This window comes from Candoia aspera, chromosome 4 (assembly GCF_035149785.1).
Source record: "Candoia aspera isolate rCanAsp1 chromosome 4, rCanAsp1.hap2, whole genome shotgun sequence".
In the NCBI taxonomy this organism is placed as follows: Eukaryota; Metazoa; Chordata; class Lepidosauria; order Squamata; family Boidae; genus Candoia; species Candoia aspera.
Window position 1 is genome coordinate 81,416,106 of NC_086156.1, and position 23,119 is coordinate 81,439,224.

The 23,119-nt window shown below is 39.6% G+C and overlaps 1 protein-coding gene across 1 annotated transcript in view; it reads left to right on the forward strand.

The window, feature by feature from the left end:
- TBKBP1 (TBK1 binding protein 1) overlaps positions 1 to 23,119 on the forward strand; it is an 88,650-nt gene that overhangs the window by 61,020 nt on the left and 4,511 nt on the right. The window contains exon 8 of the mRNA XM_063300758.1: positions 21,891 to 22,009. Within this exon, the coding sequence (XP_063156828.1) occupies positions 21,891 to 22,009 (119 nt within the window). The remainder of the gene's footprint in view (positions 1 to 21,890; positions 22,010 to 23,119) is intronic.

A 23,119-nucleotide genomic window follows, 5' to 3' on the forward strand; every position in this document is an offset into this window, starting at 1 on the left:
GCTATAGATATATTTGCCTTTTATAATCTCTTTGCTCTATTTACCCTTATATTACCATTATTTCTATTTAACTAATTCATTAATATAAAAAACCCATAGTCATAGCTTCATTTTGTTCGGTTATAAGCAGGTAGTCAAGAAGAGGTTCCCATAATTCCTTAAATCTCAAAGTATTTTTATCTTTCATCAGAAATGTCAATTTTGCCATTTGTGCTAAATCTAATAATTTAATCATCCATTCTTCTATTGTTGGTATATACTGTAGGTTCAGTTTTAAGGAAGTACTGACCGTCACATTTCTTTCAAGGGGGAAAGATATTTAATATTGTTGTAGCAAGAGTTTTTCTTTTACCTGTAGGAGTGTGTTATGTTTTTCTTGTTGAAGGCTGCTAGCTTGCTTGCGTATTTATTTATTTATTGAAATTATAACCCTTTCTTTCTGTTTGCATAAACACTCAACAATTGTATTGATGTTATTGTTACATTTTATATTTTGTATAAAAAAATACAAAATATAAAATGTAGCAATAACATTGATACGATAGAAATAAAATGTATAGTTAAAATCAAATTAAAACCAGCCCTTCACTTTTGAGTGGCATATTGGAGACCATACTCTAAAAATTGCATAAGATCAGTTTAAAGGAATAGTTAGGTCAGAACAAAAATTGCAGCTATTAAAATGAATGTATTATCCAAGATAAATTATTTATTTTAAATGGCACCCATCAGAGTATTAGAGAGAAACTTACAAGAATGGCAATAAACTGTCAGTAAATTCATATGGAGTGGGAAAAGACCCAGAGTTAAACAAAAATTTTTACAAGATTCTAAAGTGAATGAAAATTTAAATTAATATAACGTTATACATTTTGTATGATTATATTAAATTTAAATAAATTAAATGCAACTATTTGATTCTTCTCCCTGTGTTAAATGCTTGCCCCTTTCTGTCCCATTAAAGGTAACAGTTTGGGGCAATTTTTGTTGCAGCTCTTAGAGCCCACACAAACCTTTTAAGAACCACATAAAGCCACCTTCTCAGTTTATTCGTTTATCGTGTTGTGCTGATGGGTTTGCTAGAATGCTTATGACCGAGCTACAGAACTGATATATCAACCTTAGTTCTACTGCATCAAAGCACACAGACATAAACGTATAATATTTTAGTGTTCTTTCTTTTTGATTTTCTAATTCTGGTCTTTCCAAATTTTTCATATACTGTTGGATTATTTATGTCATAACATAAGCATGTTATGTTATGGCATGTTTGCTCTGCTCTTCTTTCAGGGAGCTGAGGTAGACATTTATACCTCCCTTTAAAAAAAAATCAAAGCAGTCCTTGCTGATTTTGGGTTGGCAGATACTGATTGGCCCAAAGCCACCCAGTAAGCTTTTAAATGACTGGGTATTTGAATCTGGATCTCTTCCACAGACATTTTTTGGAGGGGTTGGGTAAAATACATTGTGTCCATAACTACTTCCATATATTTCTGCAGAATTTGCTTTTTTAAATATCTTCAGAAAGTACAGCAAGTATCTTAAGAGCATCTTCCTAGCCCATCTGGAAGGCACTAGACTGGGGGAAGCCACCAAGGAGAGAATGCCACAGAATGAACATTGCTGCAGATTGTTGGTTGCAATTAATTGCTGCAGCTGATTTGAGAGAACTGGGTTTACAGGAGCCCTGAGTGTATGAGGAAAGAAACAACTATTGAATTAAATTTGACTCTTCTTCACCATAACCTTGGGCAAACATAAGATGAGGAAAAAGTACTGCTCCTTCTTGCCCCTGAAGGAACGAGTAATCCGATCAGGCCATAAATCAGCCCTTTGGAAATTGCTGTCCTCCAGATACATAGGCTACATTGGTAGGTTCGCTATTCTAGTCCAGCATATCTAAAGACAATCAGCCTTAATGCTGCAGGCCTCAAACCCCATAAAGCTTCAAATACTCAAAACTCTATGCCTGTTTCAAGGTTTGCTTGAGTTTTTATTTTTAAAGGCTAAAGTTTACTTTCCCTTATTAACTATCAAGTCCAACTTTATATTGTTTAGTATATTGTGCAATTTGTTTGTTTTTTTAATTTGTGCTACCTACTTCAAACAGTTGGAAAGGGGTAGCTAAGAAGGGTCAGTTTTTTAAAAGTGTTAGTATGTTTATCTATTTCTGAACTAATGATTATTAACAAATTAGTACTGTACATTGTAAAAATCAACTTGTTTTAAAAAGCCAGTCAAAACAAAGAATAAAAAAACCCAAATCAGCACTTTTTAAAAAGGAAGTTACTATAGATTAGCCTGTAGATTTTGAAAATTGGTTTTGAAGAAAAAAAAAATTAATTGCTTTCATTTAAACACTTGGTATATACCAGACTTCGTTGAATATAAATAGAAATATAACCCCCGAGGCCACTGTGTCACTTTAACTTGGCAATTACAGCTTCTCCATAACTGGCTTTTCAATAACCAGGACTATTTCCAGGAGTTTACTGTATGATTGTCACAGTATACAACATTGACAAAATTCAGAAAAGCTTTGCTGTTTCACTAAATGTTTGGGCTGGTTTTTGTTTTGTTTTGTTCGTTGTTTTGCCCCTCATGTAGAAATTAATTTTAACTGCCTGTTTGTTTTAATTCTTTGTTGTTATTTCTTATGTTAAGTTTCTTAACTGAGGATGTAAACATTTCAGGACCAAAGAGTAAAATAGTTTCATATATAAATGCAGTAATTCCAGTCAAGTGACGATGAGGGAATCTTAGCTGAGATTGATGAGTACAGTGGGCTAGAATAAATTCTACATTGTATGCAAAAATGCAGTAAAAAAGAAAAACCCTCCTGTTGAATAGGTTTATGCTGCACAGTAATCTCTCCCAACCTAGTTGTGCACTACAATGCTTATACTTTCTATATAATGGTGAATTATTACTATTTTTTAAGAACATTGTTCTTAGAACCTTACCCAGGGAAACAGCAGTGTTTTACTGCCTCCTTCTTTGGAACAGAAGTTATACCTTTGAATATATAACATTTTCAGTTCAAGCCCCCTGAACTTTGGAGTCCTAGGCGCTCTCTGAGCCTTCTTGTTTTCTTGCAGACATTTCATTGCCAGACTAGGCAACATCTTCAGTGTGAAGAGGGAGTGGGCCTTGCTCTCTGTTTATATACTGTGGCTTGCCCTGCTTGTGTTGGTAGGGGTGTTGTTCTCCCCTTGGGAGTTCTTTGATTGGGCTGTTGTTTGCTGCTTGGTTGATTGCCTGAGTTAATAGTTCCTTGATTAGGACGTATTGTGCTGTTTGGTTGTTCATCTGGTGTTAATCCTAGTGTTGATTTTTGCATATCTGGGTGTTGATTGCTGGGGAGGAGGTGTTCTGGTCTTTTGGCTTTTCTATTGTCTCTTTCGAATGGTATGTAAATGTTGTTTACCTCTATGTGTCTGTTGATGGCTGCTTTGTCTGAGTGCCAGGCTTCCAGGAATTCTCTGGCATTTTTGGATTTGGCTTGGTTTAGGATGCTCAGAGTTTCCCAGTTGAAAGTATGGTTAAGTCTGTCCATGTGTTGTGAGATTAAGGAGTTTTCATTGTGTCTTCTGACTGCCAGTTGGTGTTCATGGATGCGCTCTGCTAGTCTTCTGCCTGTCTGTCCTACATAGTGGCTGTTACAGTCCTTAACACTGTATGTTGTAGATAACTCCTGTTTTTTCTTCTTGGGCTACTGGGTCTTTTGGGTTACTTAGGATGTTCTCCCAAGAAGAGAACAACACCTCCACCACCACAAGCTGGACAAACCACAGTATATAAACAGAGAGCAAGGCCCACTCCCTCTTTGCACTTGAAGATGTTGCCTAGTCTGGCAATGAAATGTCTGCAAGAAAACAACAGGGCTCAGAGAGCACCAAGGACTCCACAGTTCAACCCTGAGCTACAAATATTTGCTTCATTAAGATTATCTATGTGACTCTGGACAGCTGCTACTTGTGAGTAGACTGTGGAAACTGTCATTTTGCGGTCAGTTTATGAGTGGAGTGGCTGATTGTTGGGATTATATCAAACTCATGCTAGCAAAGCACCCTTTTACAGACACTAAACTTGACTGAGCCTCATTTCTTAATCAGTTTTTTTTATTATTAATTTCCCCCCCTGTTTACTGGAGAGATTAAGACCCTTTGAACTGGCAAGTCTTTACTGTATTTATCAGGTGAGTTTCCCCCTCCTCAGAGGATGATGATGTAAATTTGTTTTTAAAAGTTTTGAAAATCTATGTTTTTTGGACTATGCGGCAAAAGGATGCTTAGTATATGGATTTTGGAAAGTTAACAATGGATTAAGGGGCCAGAGGAATTTGGATTTATAACTTTGAATTAAATAGAAGATATTTTCTCATGAGAAAATGGCGACTGTTTTGGCTTTTTTTAGGATAAGGAGACCTTGAAGGTCAGACACTAGAGGGAGCTAGAGGATAAAGAACATGGAGCAAATAAAGAATATAGAACAGAAATCTATATTTCAAACTTTTGAATATCTCTCTATTAAGCTTCTTAATAGAATGGATCAACTGCTTGACAAGATGGACAGAGGATGTTGTAATGAAAATATAGAACAAGAACAAATTGCAATGGATGTCTAGGAAACTACTTGGAAGTGGGACTTAAATGTAACACAAATGGTACTGATGGATGACTTATTCCCTAAAAGACACGTAAAGATATCAAACCAGGAAACTGATTTGGATATTTTTTTCTTACTGAATATACAAAAGAGTTCTGTTATGGTTTTGAAGGATTTTATTACAAGCGACAAGCAAAAGGATAAACTTTACTTATTGGATATACAAAAGAAACTTCTTAAAGTTCTGAACGATTTTTGCCTTGAAACACAGATGACCAGCAAATTACCTCTGGGACTCTCTTTAAAGGAGTTAAAGAATATTTTTTAAAACTCTGGGAAGGAATACAAGGTTGGCTTGTTTGATCAGGGCTAAAAGAGGAAAATAGTTATATCTGGTTGCCCTTACTGGACTTTTGCTGATAAAGAATGATTGACAAAGCATTTAGATTTTTTTTTTTGCTTAAGAGATTAGCTATAGGGAGAAAAGAGATTATGTTGCATTTAGAGATGGTGACAGGATATTAAAATTGTCTTTACTTGCTAGGATGAAGGGGGAGGTCGCTTCTTTTTTTTCCCTTTCTTTTTTCTTTTCCAAACCTTTCCGTCCCTTCCTTTTTTCTTTCTTCCTTTTGTATTTTGTATTGGCTTTTATTCCTTTCATTTATAATTCTTAATAAAATTATTTGAAAAAAAAAGCTTGCCCATTACCTTAATGCAGTGGTTCTCAGGCAGACAACAATTTTGTCTGATTTTTTTTTTCAATTTTTAAAATTATGTATATTCTGCATAATCCATATATTCAATACAGTGCAGATTTTTTTAAAAAATTGTATAACTTCCCTTCCAATCACGCCTTACACATTTAAAAATACTGTATGTATATACGATTAATACCTTTCTGGTGTGCCATAGAACTCCTGCTATATTCAATATGGTGCCACGGATTCCAAAAAAGTTGAGAACTACTGCCCTAAGGATGAATCCTGATAAAACTGAAATAAATAATACTTTAAAAGTTTAAAATAGCAGTGACCATAGAAGACAGTGACTATAGAAGACAGTGGAGAAATAAAGGTTTTCATCAGGAACAATAGGTGCAGCCAGCTGTGATCTTTAAGACTTAAATACATGAGTTAAAAAGCCAGAACTTCACTTGATGCTGATCTTGAAAAACAAACCATGCGGAGGCCAGTTTGACTTCTAGGAAAAGGAGTTTGCAAAGCTGGGATGTCGCAAGACGGCTGGCAGGCCGCTCCCACCCTGGGAGGGACATTGGCTCATTTGGCTCATTTATCTGGCAAAATTATTTGCCATATAAAAGATACACAGGTCATAAAGGACTGAGCAAATGATTTAAATAATGTAACTTTGGAAAAATCAATCTGTTTTATCCCATCAATGTGATTTCTGATTCATTCACCAGGCACGTGACACATTCTCCAATCCATTTTCCTGACACTAAGAAAGCTAATGTTTTGACTCCCTGTGATTGCTGGGTCTTCCACCTAAATATGAACCATATGGTGTCTGCTTTAAAAGAACTGCTTTTATGAGGTTACGAGTGACAAGGGCTTCTGTGTGATGCGTGGTGAGGTGCATTTCAGCTGTTACCAGCAACAGTACAGTAGTTTCAAAATCTAGCTGTATTGATGGGCAGGCAAATAGGATCTGCCTGCCTTGCAGAGAAGCTAGAGTAGATCTTCCTCCTTTGAGTGCCTTTAAGGTCACTAACTAGAAATTAGTGATGAAAAAAAATCAAGTAAACAACTGAATGCTAATATGAATGTATAGAAATGAGGAACTGTGAATAACCACAGTGTGAAAATGTGTTTCTGTGCTGAAGTGCATATTCTGAAACTCTTAAGGTATTTAAAAACAATCATGGCAGTAACTGGAGCCCACAGTGGTAGCATTATAGATTGTAAAAAAGAGGCTGTTTCTTAAGCTACCTGCTACATCTTTGGAGTGATGTAAGTTTTGTGCTCTTGGTTGAAACCTAGTGGATGCTGTGCTATATTCAGCAATGTTGCCCATTGGACCAATTGTATTTTGAGTAAATGCAAGATTCCATTGCATCATACATAAAAGGGGCTTTAGCCCAGAACCTAACTACATGCACAGTCTTGTCTACTCAGAAGATCCATTTGGTTTAGGTAGACTTAGAGGTTAGCCTTTACAGGATTCCAACTAAAAGATTTCAGGAAAAAAGTATAGCTTGTAATATTCAATCATAATACTATATTCTTTTGGTCCAAATAGATTTCAGCACCATTGGTCCAAATATATGGGAAGTTGAGTTCCCATATATTCAGTCCAAATATATGGGAAATTGAGTTACAAAAATGCAGGTGTGAATCCATCCCAGTTAAATCCTGTTCCAGACATACACTGCCACTGCCCAAGATTAATATCAGCCAAAATAAACCATTATAAAAGGCATCTTTAACTCGTATAGTGCTAGCTTTTCCTACAAGGAAGGCAACTGCTTTAGGTTGCTTGAACCCCTTTTTTCTATTCTTTTAACAAATTTAACTTTCTGCAATATTTTCTTCATGAGGCAGGCCCCCACTCTCCTGGCCTTCCGGAAAGGAGTAAAGACCTGGCTCTGCCATCTTGCCTGGGGCAGGAGGTGGGTAGCCAATCCAAGAGGCTTCCATGAATTTATGAATTTACAAATTTAAATTTAAGAACTTTTAATATCACCATCCTGGATTTTATATTTTATATTTATATTTGTATATTAGAAGTAAGGGATGCGGTGGCGCTGCGGGTTAAACTGCTGAGCTGCTGAGCTTGCTGATCGGAAGGTCGGTGGTTTGAATCCGTGTGATGGGGTGAGCTCCCGTTGCTAGTCCCAGCTCCTGCCAACCTAGCAGTTCGAAAACATGCAAATGTGAGTAGATTAATAGGTACCGCTTCGGCGGGCAGGTAATGGCGTTCCATGTAGTCATGCCGGCCACATGACCATGGAAGTGTCTACGGACAAACGCCGGCTCTTCGGCCTTGAAACGGAGATGAGCACCGCCCCCTAGAGTTGGACACGACTGGACTTAATGTCAAGGGAAACCTCTACCTTTACTATATTAGAAGTATGGTTTTTTAGCGTATTTTAATCTGTATTTATTTTTAGCTTTATTGTAAACCACCCAAAGTCTCTTCATGCGAGATGGGCAGTGACAAAATTTGAAATATAAATAAATAAATGTTATATATCCTCTCTTCATGATGAACCCTTACTCGGTTTTTGAAACTAATGCAAAATGTACATTTGTTTTGCATTTGATTTCTGCAAGGATGCAAAATATCTCGGGTGTAAAATACCCTAGTATAAAAGTATCTCCTGCCTTCTTTTAGCAACACCCCCCCAACTCCATTTTAGTTCATCCAACTAGCTTTTCACTTGCAGCTTAACATCTGAGGTTGTGATCAGAAATAAACCCATTTCATCCAGTTGCCATGTATTTAGGAACTGGAGTCTGTTGTAAGGGTCTCAAATATCTTAGAAAGCCATAAAGGAACAACTTACAAATTCAAAGTCTAAGGGCTAAAAAAAACAGGAAGATGTATTATTTCTGTCTTTATTTTTTATATGTATATAATCTGTTAAAAGTTTTTAAAAACAAAGGTAATAACTGATACAGACTAAAATAAAGAAAAAGAAAAGAAAAAGAAATCAAAGAGAAAGCTAAAAGTGCAAGAAAAGGAAAAAAAAGTAAAAGAAAAATAGAATAATGATTTTTAAAATCCACATTAACCTTGTCTTTGTCATACGGCAAATATCCATGACACCCAAATCTCAGGTTGTGTCCTAACTCCAAGAGCCTTCTATTTCTCAGCAGCACCCGCTTCAATCAAAACCTCTGCTGTTTAAAAGTAAAAAATCGCACCTTCCAATTTGTCCCATCACAATGGAATCTCTTTCTGCTTTAATCTCTCAGTCAACCCCCCCCTCCCTTTTCTCTTATGCAAGGTTCTAATAGGAATTTCTTTAAGAACAGTCACATCTGTACGATCAATCTTCAGTCTTGTATTAAAATGCTGCTGCAAAACTTGATCCCTTGTCTTCTTCCTGACAAAAGTGCACCAAAACATCGGTTGGAACATTTCTTATTTTTGCAGATCTTGTATTTATTCTATATACTTTATCAATTTCTGCCACTGTGTCCCACTCATCCCAATCCAAAAACTTTGCTAAAGCTTTAATAACCTTTTTTCTAATATCTTCTCCAGAATCCTCTGCGACTGCTCTAAATTTCAAACAAAATTCCTTCTCTCTCAATTCCAGTAAGGCTAAATTATCTAGTTCGCTTTTCAATTCTTTGTCGATAACTTCTGTCTCACTCTCCAGAATTTCCACTTTGTCATTAATTTGTTTTACATCTCCAGACACTTGTTTTACAGAGCTTTTTGTCTTCTTAACTTCTTCTTTCATCTCCTCTTTCATCTTTACAAACCTTTCATCCATTCTTTTTCAAAAGCTGTCAATTTGGTATCAAGTGATTCAGTTAACTTACTGGCCAGTTGCTCAAACATTTTCTGAAGCAAATCTAGTATAATTCCTTTCTCTGCAGGTTCCTCTAGCAATCCTTTCCTCCCCTGCATTTTCGCCACTTTTCTGGTGGTTGCCATTATGGTATTATAATCCAAAACTGAAAGTGTCTCAAACAAGGGAAAAAGAAAGGGCAAGCTTCTCCCCACTTTTTTTTCTTTTTCGTCTCAAATGGCACCCCATAGTTTCAGTCAGCATCAGAGTCTGGCTCATATAACCTTTATCTTTTGTTTTGTAAAATCCACCAATTGTGTGCCCTCTTTAAAAATAAACAAAAAACATACCCACAAAGATCCATTTCATTTGCTTGTTTTAATTTGTTCAAAAGCATTTTCACTAAAAATAATCTTTCAGAATAACTATCCCCTTTATCCATTTTAAACTTTTAATCTTTCATTCCTTGTTAAGTTTTTTGCCAAAAGTTTTAAAATCTTTAAAACCTTTTTTTTCCTTTGTAATCCATAAAGAATGTTGACTCACCTAGTGGAATGTTCTTATCCTGCTCCTCAGAAAATCTCTCTTTAGCTATAAATTAGTCACATCCAAAACTGTTTAAGAAATGAGGCTGGTGCGAACCTTATGTCCGAATAGGCTTCATAACGGCTGTGAGCTTGACTGAAATCCCTCGACTTCCAGCTGCTCAACTCATGAGCAGACCACAAAAACTTCAGTTCCTACAGTTTACTCACAAGGAGCAGCTGTCTGGAGTGCAAGTGGGCAATCTCACAATCTCTCCTTTTTCTGGAGAGACTGCGCTGGCTAGAATTCACTGGCTGGCTGCCAATCTCTTCCGCAATGTCCTTTCTGCTCCTTTCCAGTGAGGAAAAATCCATGTGTGTGGAAGTGTTTTAAGACTGGTTGCACACTTCACATCAAGTTGTATAGTTTGTTCAGTTTGGGTTTAGCATAAAGTCAGCCAATTGTGATTCAGAAGTCATAGATTATGGCTTAATATGTGTGAAAGCAGCCAGTAATGGTTTATTCAACAAACCATGGTTAATCAAACCACAGTTTAGCATGATGTGTGAATTTAAGCTGTGACATCTTCAGATGGAAGGTGAAGAAGAGGGAAATCTGTATATACTCAGAAGCATGTCAGATATTCCTTTGTCTTTCTAGGATCAAAGTGCCCTATGAGATATAAGATCGATCATTTATACTTAAACTAATCCAAACAATACAGCTTGCCTTGGAAGGAACAAATTTGTGGAAAGATCCAAGAAGGATTCAAATATGTACAGTCACAAAATGCACAAATATTTCTCTGTAACTTTTCTGTTCCATCTCTATGTGCATAATTTGTGAAATACACAAAAACATATAAAGAGCTAGGGTACCACAAATCGCATTTCACATGTTTACTTGATGAATGAACTTGTGGCTGCTTTCTCCAGACTGGATGGCCTCCATATATAATATATGAATTTCAACTTCCAGAATTCTTGGCAATAGCATGCTGGCTGGGGAATTCTGGGAGTAGAAAGTCATGCCTCTGGTAGATATGAAGGTTGTGGAAGACTGGCATATGAGAATTGTTTCTTCATCATCTTTCTTTCATATCTGTAATGTGGGAAGAATCATACCAGCCTACTTTACAGGGCTGTTCGTAAGGACTATAAGAGGCCTTGAGTATTTGAATAACATACACATGATCTATTTTATATCAATGATTTTCTGGATTGGGGCCTTGAAATGCAAACTTCGTGGTTTCATCTGTCTCTAGGTAAAATTTAACTTAACCAAGCATGTAGCTAAACCACACAGTTGTGTATTTGGTGCTGGTGGTTGCAGCTGAGGCTATGAAACCACAGTTGTTGCAGTTCCACTCTCTAAGTTTGGCATAGGTACTTAAGCTTCATCTTTTCCTGCTGTGACCATGAGAACTAGAGACTTATTTTCTTCTTATACGTATATAAAAAGACAGTCTCATCTTTAAAAAAATCAAGTAGGTGCTACAGATGAATGTGAGAGTATAACAGAGGAAAGAGGAAAATGATCCATATTTCAACAGAATTGCATGAAAAATATATATTGCATCGTTATTATTGTGTTGCCAACTTCTCTTTTAATTAAGTTTCCTGATTCTGAAGTGACTGCACAGTACAACCAGCTACAACTTCATGGTGAAGAAAACTGCACCTGTTGGGTTTCATCCTTGTCAAGTTATCAGTTGTTAATAAGCTGCACAAAAATTCTCACAGCATTTGATTAAGTCTTCTTACTTTTACCATACTGTTCTAGCTCCCGTAAGGAAATGTACAGTAGATGCACAAAATAAACTGCCATTATTAAAGAAATTAAAAGTTGATTAAAATACAAGCGGCAGTTAACTACATACCTTTCAACAGCCAAAACTGAAACAAAAAGAAATGTGCAGCAGATAAACTAGACAAAAAGTTTGTCAGGGAGTGAGAGAGAAGTCTTAAGGTGAAGCTGGAATATCAGTTAAATGGAGACAAGTGACCTCCTGTGTAGAGGTTGAACATCCTGAGTACCAGAACAGAAAATGCTGTTGTCACACCAGCACTTTAGGGAAGACCCAGGCTCTTGTTCAGCAAATTGGAGGACCTCAAATACAGGAGAGCTGCCTTCCTCAGTACACAAGGTATTTTTCTGACCACAGAGGAAGCCTCCATCTCCAACAGACATGTAAGAGGATCTCACTGGATATTCTCAAAGGAAAGCAGCATAATAAGGGGAAACATTGTCATTTAGGTATTGAAAAAAAATGCATGTGTCAAGTAAAGTGTACCCTAAACTGTTTATCTTATGAGAAATGCATATGTTTGAACTTTCATTGCAAACTTTTATGTAAACAAAAGCTGAGAAACAAAGCGAGGATCTTATCACAAGCTAGTAATGCTACTGCAACACCAAGATTTCTCATCATTGGCCAGTTGGCTGAGGCTGCTGAGACTTTAGGAATACCCGGAGAGCTGCAGTTTCCCACCCCTTTGGTATACTGTTATTTCTGATTTATATTCATACAGTTTTATGTCCTGTTTTACAGAAGTCCACAAGTTTTGACTATGACAATCACTATGTTCTCATGATCCTGCCTGCCTTCCCCAAGGCCTTATCTAATATGCCCAAATTGATGCATATGGCGATTGGAAGATGGGAATGACGGAGCCCCTGCCCTTTTCCCTAACTTGGGGAGTAGACATGATCTTGCAGGGCATTAGAGCCAAACTTTGAAGTGACATTAAATACATTTTTGAAGTTCATATGTATATTTTTAAAAAAAAAAACCAGGAACAGCATGCAGAGCATGATTCCTGGAATGCTTTCCAATTCCTTTACCAGCAGTGGCCTTAGGAGGCAACTGTATTTTCATCACTGTCATGAAGAATGCGATATGTAAGGTATGCATGTGTCAGTGTGTTCACTTTCTCCCCAGGGACTAATCAGGGTGTGTGCATATATGTTGCCTATATATGCACATGTGCATCTGTAAGGGTCTAATCTGTTCAGGTACATCTGTGTGTGTTTATGCTGTCCTAGAGTATTGCATCTGTGTGCAGTTGCATCCATGTACTGCATCTATGTACTCTGGGAAGCATACATCCTGCTCTGGCTCTTGTGACCAGGAAGGAGATGGGTTTAGAATGGAACAGTCAACGGCATTTTGAATCACTGCCCGACTACCTCTCCCATAGGATTGCATTGGGCAAACTTTTTCTGGAATGTTCTTCTCCACGGTCCCCAGCCAGATTTGGCCTATTTCTTATGTTGGCTTCGCCCCCTCCCCCACAAATTTTTTTGATCTTGTTTGGTTCTGTTTTTGGAGGGTTGTCCTACCGATGAATGCACAGAATCCCAACTCCCTTTGCCCAATTCCTTTCCAGGATTTATTTATTACATTTATATCCCACTGTAGTCCAATTAAAGACTCCCAGCAGTTCACAAATACAGACATGTTGTCATGTCCCCCGTTGCGATGCAATCATGCATCACAACGGGGAACATGCCTTTCCGGAAAAGGGGAGGGAGGAGGAAGGAATCATACCAATCCTTCAATCACTCAGATACAAATGCAATTAGAGGACAAAGGAGACATACCTTTGCCCTGACCAGAGAAGCCATCATCATATCTCCCGGAGATCTCTGCATTACCCCGGGGACACACCTGCGCCGGACACGGGAAGAAGACAGAGGCGATCAGCGCTAATCCTCCTGATCGCCCATCGAGACCCCGGTATCGCACCCCGATCGCCCATCAAGACTCCGGATCCGGACTGTGGGGCAATGGGGGTGGAGACAGAGGCGATCAACGCTAATCCTCCTGATCGCCCATCGAGACCCTGGTATCGCACCCGATCGCCCATCAAGACTCCGGATCCGGACCGCGGGACAATGGGGGGTGGAGGAGGGCCAGGTCCGCACCGCGGGTGTTTACGGGATACCCCGCATGCCATGTGTTCATTCCCGTCTTTTTCCGTGTATGCATTCTGTTCCCATTAAACGGGAAATCCTTAGCCCATCTAAGTGAGTCCATGTCTCTTTAGGAGCAAGGCAACCATCACATATGTCCAATTAAAACATCCATGGTTAAAATTAAAAATAAAACATGGAAAAATTACAATAAAATAAAAAAATGGCAGTCACCAAACACTATGAAATAGCTTTGGTTGAAGCTCTCTTTGGAAGGCAGCTAAGGAGGGAGTCAGTCTAATTTCAACTGGGAAGCCATTCCAAAGACTGGTGCTATCACTGAGAATTACCTTCTAGCTTCAGCTCCCCTTATCTCCTGAAAATGGGGGACCATGAGCTGATTCTCCTGGAAAGATCATGTAGGTTGAGCAACTTTGTCGGCCAAGTGCTGTGCTATTTGTTCAAAGCAGCCAGGCAGATCTTGAGTCCTCCCCAAAAGGGAATTAGTGGCCCTAAACAAGGCTGCTGGATGACGGCCTGCTGACGCAATAGACAAGGAGACTGCCCTTGCCCAGCCTGATCTTGGTTATACCAGCCAGGTCTGTCTGTCCATCATCAAGTCATGGATGGACAAAGTTTTGTTACAGACAGACTTGGAATTGACCAGCAGTACCTTGAGGCAACTCTGGCCACCTGAGATACGATATCCAAATTGGAGATCTCTCTTCCCTTGGAAGGCTCACCTGGTACCATACATTCTGCTGAGATGGAAAGAATGACAATTTTAAAGAAAACTTAGGGAGCCTAGTAATTACTGAGGTTGCAACAAGTGGGGGAAAGGAGGTTATCATTTTCCTCCTTTGAAGTGGATCTAATGAAAAATCCTTAGTGTTCCAAACCTAGGGCTACGGGTTCGAAATCGTTCTCTTTTTTGCAGGCTCCAGAGGAGGGTGAGTTTCTTTCTCATCCTGCTAAGCCCCTGATTTTCCCCACACTAAGATTCTCCCTCATACCAAACAAGATGTTTCAAGTATATCTATGAATATACGGTATTTAAAGTCTTTCTGGATGGTGGAGGGGGGGGAATCCCCACTTTATTATAAGCTCAGAAAAGAGCAGGGGCTTCCCAATTAAAAAATCCCCTTGACCATGGTGAGTGCATTGGTAGACCCCTGATGCTTTGTTTGCTTAACCACAGTCAGCATTTTGTTAAGCTGTTTTGAACTCCTAAATGGAGCTTGAGTTCAGGGCTGAAAAGAGAAGAGGGGTAGTATGCTTAAAATCAATAGTCTCAGTAGACTGTAATAAAAGCTTATTGTTATTGTAGGTGCAGAAGTTAGTTGGGACATGTCGCTATCTTAGAAATGGAAGTGCTATCTTTGGCAGTAAGATCCACTGTCAAGCCCAACTAGGAACTATTTTTTTGTTTTATGGGCCTGACGCACTGCTTATCAGACCATAACAGTAATTCGATTCTTAATGAAATATTTGCGGCCATTTAATTTCACCATCCATCTTAACCTCTCAATGAAACCTGCCAAATATTGGAGAAGCCATTGTACCCTCTGAGAGGATTGTTGTTTTATTTTATACATGAGCAATATATTATCAGTAACAACAACAATAATACTTTTGGCAGAACTGAGTAATCCTTTTTTAAAAATCCTTCTGTACCCTGAAGGGATGGTTGGTGACAAATCCAAAGACATTCTCTACGGTTCAAATGGAAAAGCATTGGAAAACTGTAAGAGCTACATTTTAACAACACTGTATGATTTTATGTCTGCTTTCTTGGCACATATTCGAAACTGCATGTCCAAAACATCGTTAGAATGTCTTACCAGCACTGGCAGACCATCCATGAATCTTGTGACAAGGACATCTCTGCTCTACTCCGTTAGGGTTCTCTATAGCCAAAAGTGACATAGTGGCTTGTGACTTTATTGCAGTGTTGTAGGAAATATTTCCTTGTAGCATCGTCCTCTTCAGCAAAGGATCATTACCTTGTCGTGGTGCTGGAGCTTGAGCACCTCAGTGATGCCATGAGCTAAACCGTGAAGGGCCACCCAAGACGGGAAGGTCATGACAGAGAGGTCAGACTAAATGGGATCCCTGGGGAAGGTAATGGCAACCCACCCCAGTATTCTTGCCGTGAAAACTAAATGGATCAGTACAACCAGAGATATGTCGGTATACCATCGGAAGATGAGACCCCCAGGTCGGAAGATGGTCAGAATGCTACTGGGGAGGAACAGAGGATGAGTTCAACTAGCCCCAGACGTGATGATGCAGCTAGCTCAAAGCCGACAGGACGGCTAGCAGCCGACGGTGCTGGTGGCAAGCGGCAAATCCGATGTTCTAAGGATCAACACACCATTGGAACTTGGAATGTAAGATCTATGAGCCAGGGCGAATTGGATGTGGTTATTAGTGAGATGTCAAGATTAAAGATAGACATTTTGGGCGTCAGTGAACTGGAATGGGCCACTTCACATCAAATGACCACCAGATCTACTACTGTGGACAAGAGGACCACAGAAGAAACGGAGTAGCCTTCATAATAATAGTAAAGTGGCTAAAGCAGTGCTTGGATACAATCCAAAAAATGATAGAATGATCTCAATTTGAATTCAGGGCAAGCCATCTAACATCACAGCGATCCAAATATACGCCCCAACCACAGATGCTGAAGAAGCTGAAGTACAGCGGTTCTATGAGGATCTGCAGCACCTACTGGACAACACGCCTAAAAGAGATGTTATTTTCATCACAGGAGACTGGAATGCTAAGGTGGGCAGTCAAATGACACCTGGAATTACAGGTAAGCATGGCCTGGGTGAACAAAACGAAGCAGGACATAGGCTGATAGAATTTTGCCAAGACAACTCACTCTGCAAACACTCTCTTCCAACAACCTAAGAGACGGCTTTATACATGGACTTCACCAGATGGACAACACCGAAATCAGATTGACTACATCCTTTGCAGCCAAAGGTGGCGGACATCTATACAGTCAGTAAAAACAAGACCTGGAGCTGACTGTAGTTCCGATCACGAACTTCTTCTTGCACAATTTAGGATCAGACTGAAGAGATTAGGGAAGACCCACAGATCAGCTAGATATGAGCTCGCTAATATTCCTAAGGAATATGCAGTGGAGGTGAAGAATAGATTTAAGGGACTGGACTTAGTAGATAGGGTTCTGGAAGAACTATGGACGGAAGTTCGCAACATTGTTCAGGAGGTGACAACAAAATACATCCCAAAGAAAGAGAAAACCAAGAAGGCAAAATCGCTGTCTGCTGAGACACTAGAAGTAGCCCAAGAAAGGAGGAAAGCAAAAGGCAACAGTGATAAGGGGAGATATGCCCAATTAAATGCAAAATTCCAGAGGTTAGCCAGAAGAGATAAGAAATTATTTTTAAACAAGCAATGTGTGGAAGTGGAAGAAGACAATAGAATAGGAAGGACAAGAGACCTCTTCCAGAAAATTAGAAACATCAGAGGTAAATTCCAGGCAAAAATGGGTATGATCAAAAACAAAGATGGCAAGGACCTAACAGAAGAAGAAAAGATCAAGAAAAGGTGGCAAGAATATACAAAAGACCTGTATAGGAAGGATAACAATATCGGGGATAGCTTTGATGGTGTGGTCAGTGAGCTAGAGCCAGACATCCTGAAGAGTGAGGTTGAATGGGCCTTAAGAAGCGTTGCTAATAACAAGGCAGCAGGAGACGACGGCATCCCAGCTGAACTGTTCAAAATCTTGTGAGATGATGCTGTCAAGGTAATGCATGCTATATGCCAGCAAATTTGGAAAACACAAGAATGGCCATCAGATTGGAAAAAATCAACTTATATCCCCATACCAAAAAAGGGAAACACTAAAGAATGTTCAAACTATCGAACAGTGGCACTTATTTCACATGCCAGTAAGGTAATGCTCAAGATCCTGCAAGGTAGACTTCAGCAATTCATGGAGCGAGAATTGCCAGATGTACAAGCTGGGTTTAGAAAAGGCAGAGGAACTAGGGACCAAATTGCCAATATCCGATGGATAATGGAAAAAGCCAGGGAGTTTCAGAAAAACATCTATTTCTGTTTTATCGACTATTCTAAAGCCTTTGACTGTGTGGACCATAACAAATTGTGGCAAGTTCTTAGCGGTATGGGGATACCAAGTCATCTTGTATGCCTCTTGAAGAATCTGTATAATGACCAAGTAGCAACAGTAAGAACAGACCACGGAACAACGGACTGGTTTAAGATTGGGAAAGGAGTACGGCAGGGCTGTATACTCTCACCCTGCCTATTCAACTTGTACGCAGAACACATCATGCGACATGCTGGGCTTGAGGAATCCAAGGCTGGAGTTAAAATTGCTGGAGGAAACATTAACAATCTCAGATATGCAGATGATACCACTTTGATGGCTGAAAGTGAAGAGGAACTGAGGAGCCTTATGATGAAGGTGAAAGAAGAAAGTGCAAAAGCTGGCTTGCAGCTAAACCTCAAAAAAACCAATATTATGGCAACCAGCTTGATTGATAACTGGCAAATAGAGGGAGAAAATGTAGAAGCAGTGAAAGGCTTTGTATTTCTAGGTGCAAAGATTACTGCAGATGCTGACTGCAGTCAGGAAATCAGAAGACGCTTAACCCTGGGAGAAGAGCAATGACCAATCTCGATAAAATAGTTGAGGGCAGAGACATCACACTGACAACAAAGTTCCGCATAGTTAAAGCAATGGTGTTCCCCGTAGTAACATATGGCTGCGAGAGCTGGACCATAAGGAAGGCTGAGAGAAGGAAGATCGATGCTTTTGAACTGTGGTGTTGGAGGAAAATTCTGAGAGTGCCTTGGACTGCAAGAAGATCCAACCAGTCCATCCTCCAGGAAATAAAGCCAGACTGCTCACTTGAGGGAATGGTATTAAAGGCAAAACTGAAATACTTTGGCCACATAAGGAGAAGACAGGATACCCTGGAGAAGATGCTGATGCTAGGGAGAGTGGAGGGCAAAAGGAAGAGGGGCCAACCAAGGGCAAGGTGGATGGATGATATTCTAGAGGTGACGGACTCGTCCCTGGGGGAGCTGGGGGTGTTGACGACCGACAGGAAGCTCTGGCGTGGGCTGGTCCATGAAGTCACGAAGAGTCGGAAGTGACTAAACAAATAAACAACAAGCATCATCCTACATTGATCCAGTAATAAAAAGGAAGGAACTACATGGGTGGGCCAAAATATATGGTTCCTTTCCACATGAACTTACAGATGATGTTTATATAGAAAACAACCACATGATGACCTAGTTGATACAAATTGGAGATGAGGTGGTGGTAAAAGTTATTTTTAGACCATGCATTTTTGAACACATATCTACCAAAGAAGGCTGCTGGTCCCCTATAGCTGCTCTGACAGGCAGCAACTCTTAGGTCTCTAAGCAGAGGTATTTTGGATAATGTTGCTTAAGAACGCTTTATAATACTGGGACTTTCTAGAGTCAGAGCAGTTGCTGTGCAACCAAACTATAATGCAGCAAGGAAGCAGTTGGGTTGAATGATCTTCCATCTGCTGCTGCTGCTTTAACCAGTTGTGTCCAACTCTTGGCGACTTTATGGACAAGAGCTCTCCATGCAGCCCTCTTCCATCTAAGATAATTTATTACTTCTGAATCTAAGCCATGTTTTGAAGCATCACAAAAGGAGTGTTAAAAGAAGTCTTATATAGCAGTATTATATAATACTTGGGATTTATTATTTATTTATTTTACCACACGGGCACATCATATTTTATTTTTTAAGCTAGACACAAAAATGTCCTGGTAGAAACGTTGACTCACCTTGATAGCCAATGAAAACGGTTGATCACCAACAGCTGTCCTTTCCTTTACATCAGATGTAGACAACTGTCTGATAAATACTTTCGTAACTAATAGAACAGGTTATAGATGCTCTTACACAATGGATTTCTTGGGAGAAGCTTGCCTATTTTTCAAAATGTCTACCATGGAAGGCTTGACCAATAATTCTTTTTAAAAATTACCTGAAGGCAAACTGATGAAACTGTCTTTTGCCATCTTGTCTAAACTGCCAGGATATTTTCTGCTGTCACATCAAAACTTTGGGAAAATTGATAAGTAATGGACTGCAGTGACATGGAATTTTATGTTCTAAGAAAATATACATACTGGTAGTCCTCACTTACTGACTGCAATTGGGACTGGCAACTCCATCACTAAGTGACATGGTTGTAAAGTGACAAATCACATGACTGCCCAACTTATGACAGCAGTTCTGGCTGCTGTCAATAGCAAATCACCCGTGGTCATTAAGTACAATGTCATGTGACTGCGACTTCCTGACGGCTTCCCCATTGACTTTGCTTGGCAGAAGCCAGCTGTGAAGGTTGCAGATGGCAATTGTGACTGTGGGATGCTGTGACTTTTGTAAATGCGCACTGGTTGCCAAGTGCCCAAATTGTGATTCTGTGACTGTGGGGATGTTGCGACAGCTACAACTTCGAGGACTGGTCATAAGTCAGTGCCATTATAACTTCAGCGCCGTTATAACTTTGAATGCTAGCTGAACAAGTGGCTGGTAAGAATGCTAGCTGAACAAGTGACTACCTGTATATATTCTTGTAAAAACATTCTTGTAAAAATCAGGTAGGACAAGGGCATGGGGAACTCCAAATCTTTTACATTGCTTATCCTTGCTAAAGTTGTACCTCTGAAGTGAAATTTCAGTCTTTTGCTTCCCTCTCTAGCTTTAAGCATGGAAGGGGGGGCAGGTATAAGAATTGACCCCACTGCTGAGATTCACTCTGGAGGTGCTGAGATAGTTTTGGGACGCCAGAAACCCCACAATAGGCTTTCCCAACCTGGTGCCTCCAGTTGTGTTTCCAGAATCCCTACTCCCCCCACTGACCCCCAATTCTGGAAGTTGCATTCCTGATACATCTGGATGTTAACCAGATTTGGGAGAATATAGTATGGATTATCCCTGGCTTCATTCTTAACAACCAAGAAGGAGAAGCACCATCCACCTGCAAAATAAAAGCTCAGCCATATTTTTATATTCTTTATTTGAAGAAGGGCACCTAAATGACAAACTTGGGCTACTGCTCTATTTCTTAGGCATTGCGAGGGCCTCTGAGGACAGGGGAGTTGCAAGGTGACATTTTGGCCAATTAAATCCACTGCTCTGTGCTAATCCCCCCCCCCACCTCCTCTTTTATTTGGTATTTGAGACAGAGCTGGGAATGATCTTTGCAGTCACTCTCTACTGTGAAAAGCTCCTGATACATTAAATTACAAAGGGGATATGCAAGCTCATACCAGGTTGTCCTGACAGATCATTTTCTTTCATCTCTTATCTCTTTCCAAGCAATAGGCTGTCAAGGAAGGGAGTTTCCCTTGCAGAGGGCATATGACATCAGGCATAGTACCACAATATAACCATAAACTTGCCAATTGCTTAATTTTGCATTAGTGAAATGGTATTACTAAACTGGTTTCCACATCAGCACAGTAAGAGCAATTGGTTTTGTGATGCAGGGTTCGCATCGTAGAGCATCCAGCATCCTTGGAAACCCCAACAGGACCGCCCCCCCACCGACATGTCCCAGGACTCTTCATTTATTTATTAATAATGTTGGAGCTAGCACCATTTGATTTCCCATAATGCTCTTGACATATGTCACTCTGGGGTGTTGTGGGGAATATAACTGACAGCTAAACGCATCACCCATTGCTGCTCAGAGCATTGCTGATACTGCCATTGCTACATGTTGCCACCAGATACAAACCCCTGCAGCTCAAGGCCTCCTTGAATATATAACTTGAACTTAACAACTTGCCTTTTCTGGGATATGGGAAGATCTGACAAATTATGCTTCCACATCTGACTGTGCACAGAAATATTATTTCTTCTGGAGATCCAGCTGCACAGAAACCCTTTCTGAAGGAATGCAGAAATTGCCACTGCCTAAATAAATTTCTGAAGTATGCTGCAGTGTGATGAGGTCAGATAGTGTCCTATGCACATGGCTGGATCAACCTTTCTTTCCTGCCAGTAATGAGACGGAAGGATGGGATAGTATCAAGAGTATGACCTGGGACCCCAGTTCTAGGGTACTAATCCAGTGCAAGAAAAAATTGTTTGCTTATGACAGGCATAGGTAGAACTGGGGTCCTCAGAAGTTAGCTCCAAAGGAAGGCTCTGTGGCTTTTTCCACCAACAATGACCCAGAAAGGTTGCAGCAAAAGGAAAAGAACAGCTGGGGGAAATTGATTTCCATACTCAAAATATCCATTACTTACATGTTTTGGGGCTTTGCCCATTTTTCTCTTTTGCTAGGGTAAACTTGGCCCTTGCCTACACAGAACTGACTGATGAGCTGTGCCGCCTGAGAAGCCTGAGTTCTCTTCAAAGTCAGATTCTCCGGACCCTTATGCAGGAGCAGGTCATAAATGGTGGTGAGTGCAACGTGGGAGAGGGAGAAGATGAGCAGGATTTAGTTTTATTTCGGCAAGGGGTGGACTTTTGGGCATAAAGGAGTGACTGTATAGATAGCTTGCCGCAAATTGGACATTAAACAATGATAGATAATTTGTAGCTCCTAAGGCAAGGCCTGCATGAAGAGGAATTGAAAAAAAGGAAGTGGAAGAGAAAAGAGAGTAATCTGTCCACCCAGTTCCCTTGCCCATAAAAACATAAATTAAGCTTTGCAGGATTAGAATATGTCCTCAATATCCTTCATTGACTCATCTAATCCCAATTTAAACTTATATGAATTATAGTCACTTCATTTTATGATTTCCCCCTTTTTTTAAACAAAACATTGAATAATTTGCTGTGTGGAAGAGTATTTGAATTTCACACCAGTTAAGTTCTGAGGTAAGCCAGGTTCCATGCTGAACATCCTGAAACTATTTCCTCCTCCCACTCCTCCTCCTCCTCTTTAGACATTTGATTATCTTATTCTCTAAATTAGGAAGCTTCAGGCGTTGTGGGTTTCATCTTCAAGGAAAGTATAGGCAAGTCAGTTCAGCTGCTATAATGGTTCCAAATGGAGTTCATCTTTTTCCCCCTTCAACTTCTGCACAGTGGGCTAACCTTTTCATTGAATTATTTACTGTAACTCTATGATCTGCTTCCTGGTCAGTCACTAACAGATGAAAACCCTTTAAATATTTCATGTGAACTTACTATATCCAGGTTCACCAACATTTATTTTCCATTTTCTGCTCACCAATAAGATTTTGTATACAAACTACAGTGTTTCAAAGTTTTGTCATTTAGCATTAAGGCTTCAGCAGGGGATCCATAGTAAGATTTAAGATGGATTGCTGTATATGCTTATTTGTATTTATCTATTTTGACTCTTAAAGGCCATAATAAATAAAATTGAATTCCGTGCTCCAAGTTTACAGAAATTAGTTCAGAGTGGTTCTCAAGACCACTTAAGTTTTCACTATCCTGCAATAATGCCTAGAGAAGTTATAGCTGCAACAAACAAGAATTACATGTCTCAGAGACAGACCAATGAAGAAATTTTACTTTGATCAACAATCAATAAATTACAT